This window comes from Mandrillus leucophaeus, unplaced genomic scaffold (genome assembly GCF_000951045.1).
Source record: "Mandrillus leucophaeus isolate KB7577 unplaced genomic scaffold, Mleu.le_1.0 Scaffold467, whole genome shotgun sequence".
NCBI lineage: Eukaryota > Metazoa > Chordata > Mammalia > Primates > Cercopithecidae > Mandrillus > Mandrillus leucophaeus.
In genome coordinates, this window is record NW_012104998.1 from 993,761 (window position 1) to 995,139 (window position 1,379).

A 1,379-nucleotide genomic window follows, 5' to 3' on the forward strand; every position below is an offset into this window, starting at 1 on the left:
AAAATTAGCTGAGTGTGGTAGCAGGCACCTGTAATCCCAGCTACTCGAGAGGCTGAGGCAGGAGAATCGCTTGAACCCGGGAGGCAGAGGTTGCAGTGAGCCAAGATCATGCCACTGCACTCCAGCCTGGGCAACAAAGCAAGACTCCGTCTCAAAAATAAAATAAAATAAAATAAATAAAATTAAGATCTGTAAGAATAATCTTTTACTTTACCAGTGAAAATTGCTTTTCCGTTATGCAAGGTAATTTATATGTAAGCCTAGTTTCTAGATCTGAAGAGGTTACTTTCTGAAGGATATGCTTTAGGAAATACTAGAGAATTGCTTAGTTTCAGTTAACTGTAGCTGAAAAGTATTTTTAATAAAATTGAGTAAAAATCATCCAAAAACTTTGTGGTTCTAGATTTTTCTTTTGCATTACACTCTGAAAATCTGTTCCCAATGAATGTGTAATGCAATCGGACATTTTTAAGATCAAAAAGGAAATAATAAATATTTGGTCTGATTTTGGTCAGATTTTCGTGTCTCCCAGAAAATAGTTAACATCTCAGTGTATGGAGCGTCTGTTTTCTGTTGGAATTTGGTATTTATATATCCCATTTGGCTTGTAGTGAACAAATATTTTGCTTTGTTATCACCTAAAATGTTGTAATTATTTATTCAGAGTCATCGCCTGTGACACTGGGTCGAAGGAGTTCTGGCCGACAGGGAGGAGTTCATGAATTATCTGCTTTTGAACAACTTGTTGTAGAATTGGTACGACATGATGACAGCTGGCCTTTTTTGAAACTTGTTTCTAAAATCCAGGTAATTACTAGACTTGATAAAATGTATTCATGTATATTATCTGATTTAGTCCATGTGACAACTTTGAAATAGTCAAAACACCTGTTACTCACTGTCTAGTTTTTTTTGTTGTTGTTGTTGTTTTTCTGAGAAGGAGTCTCGCTCTGTCACCTAGGCTGGAGGGCAGTGGCGTGATCTCGGCTCACTGCAAGCTCTGTCTCCCGGGTTCAAGCAATTCTACTGCCTCAGCCTCCTGAGTAGCTGGGATTACAGGTGCACACCACCACACCTGGCTAATATTTGTATTTTTAGTAGAGATGGGGTTTCACCATGTTGGTCAGTCTGGTCTCGAACTCCTGACCTCGTGATCTGCCCACCTTGGCCTCCCAAGGTGGTGGGATTACAGGCGTGAGCCACTGCACCTGACCATGTCTATTTCTTAGGTGTTTTTAGAGGCAGGGTTTCTGTCACCCAGGCCGGAGTTCAGTGGCATACTTTGATTCGCTGCAGCCTCAACCTCCTGAGCTCAAGTGATCCTCCAACTTAGCCACTTGAGTAGTTGGTACTACAGGCACATGCCACCAGGTCCAGCT

General features: G+C 41.1%; 1 protein-coding gene across 1 annotated transcript in view; it reads left to right on the forward strand.

The window, feature by feature from the left end:
• BAZ1A (bromodomain adjacent to zinc finger domain, 1A) overlaps positions 1–1,379 on the forward strand; it is a 144,291-nt gene that overhangs the window by 133,974 nt on the left and 8,938 nt on the right. Inside the window, 1 exon segment of the mRNA XM_011995056.1 lies at positions 665–807. Coding sequence (XP_011850446.1) covers positions 665–807 — 143 coding nt within the window.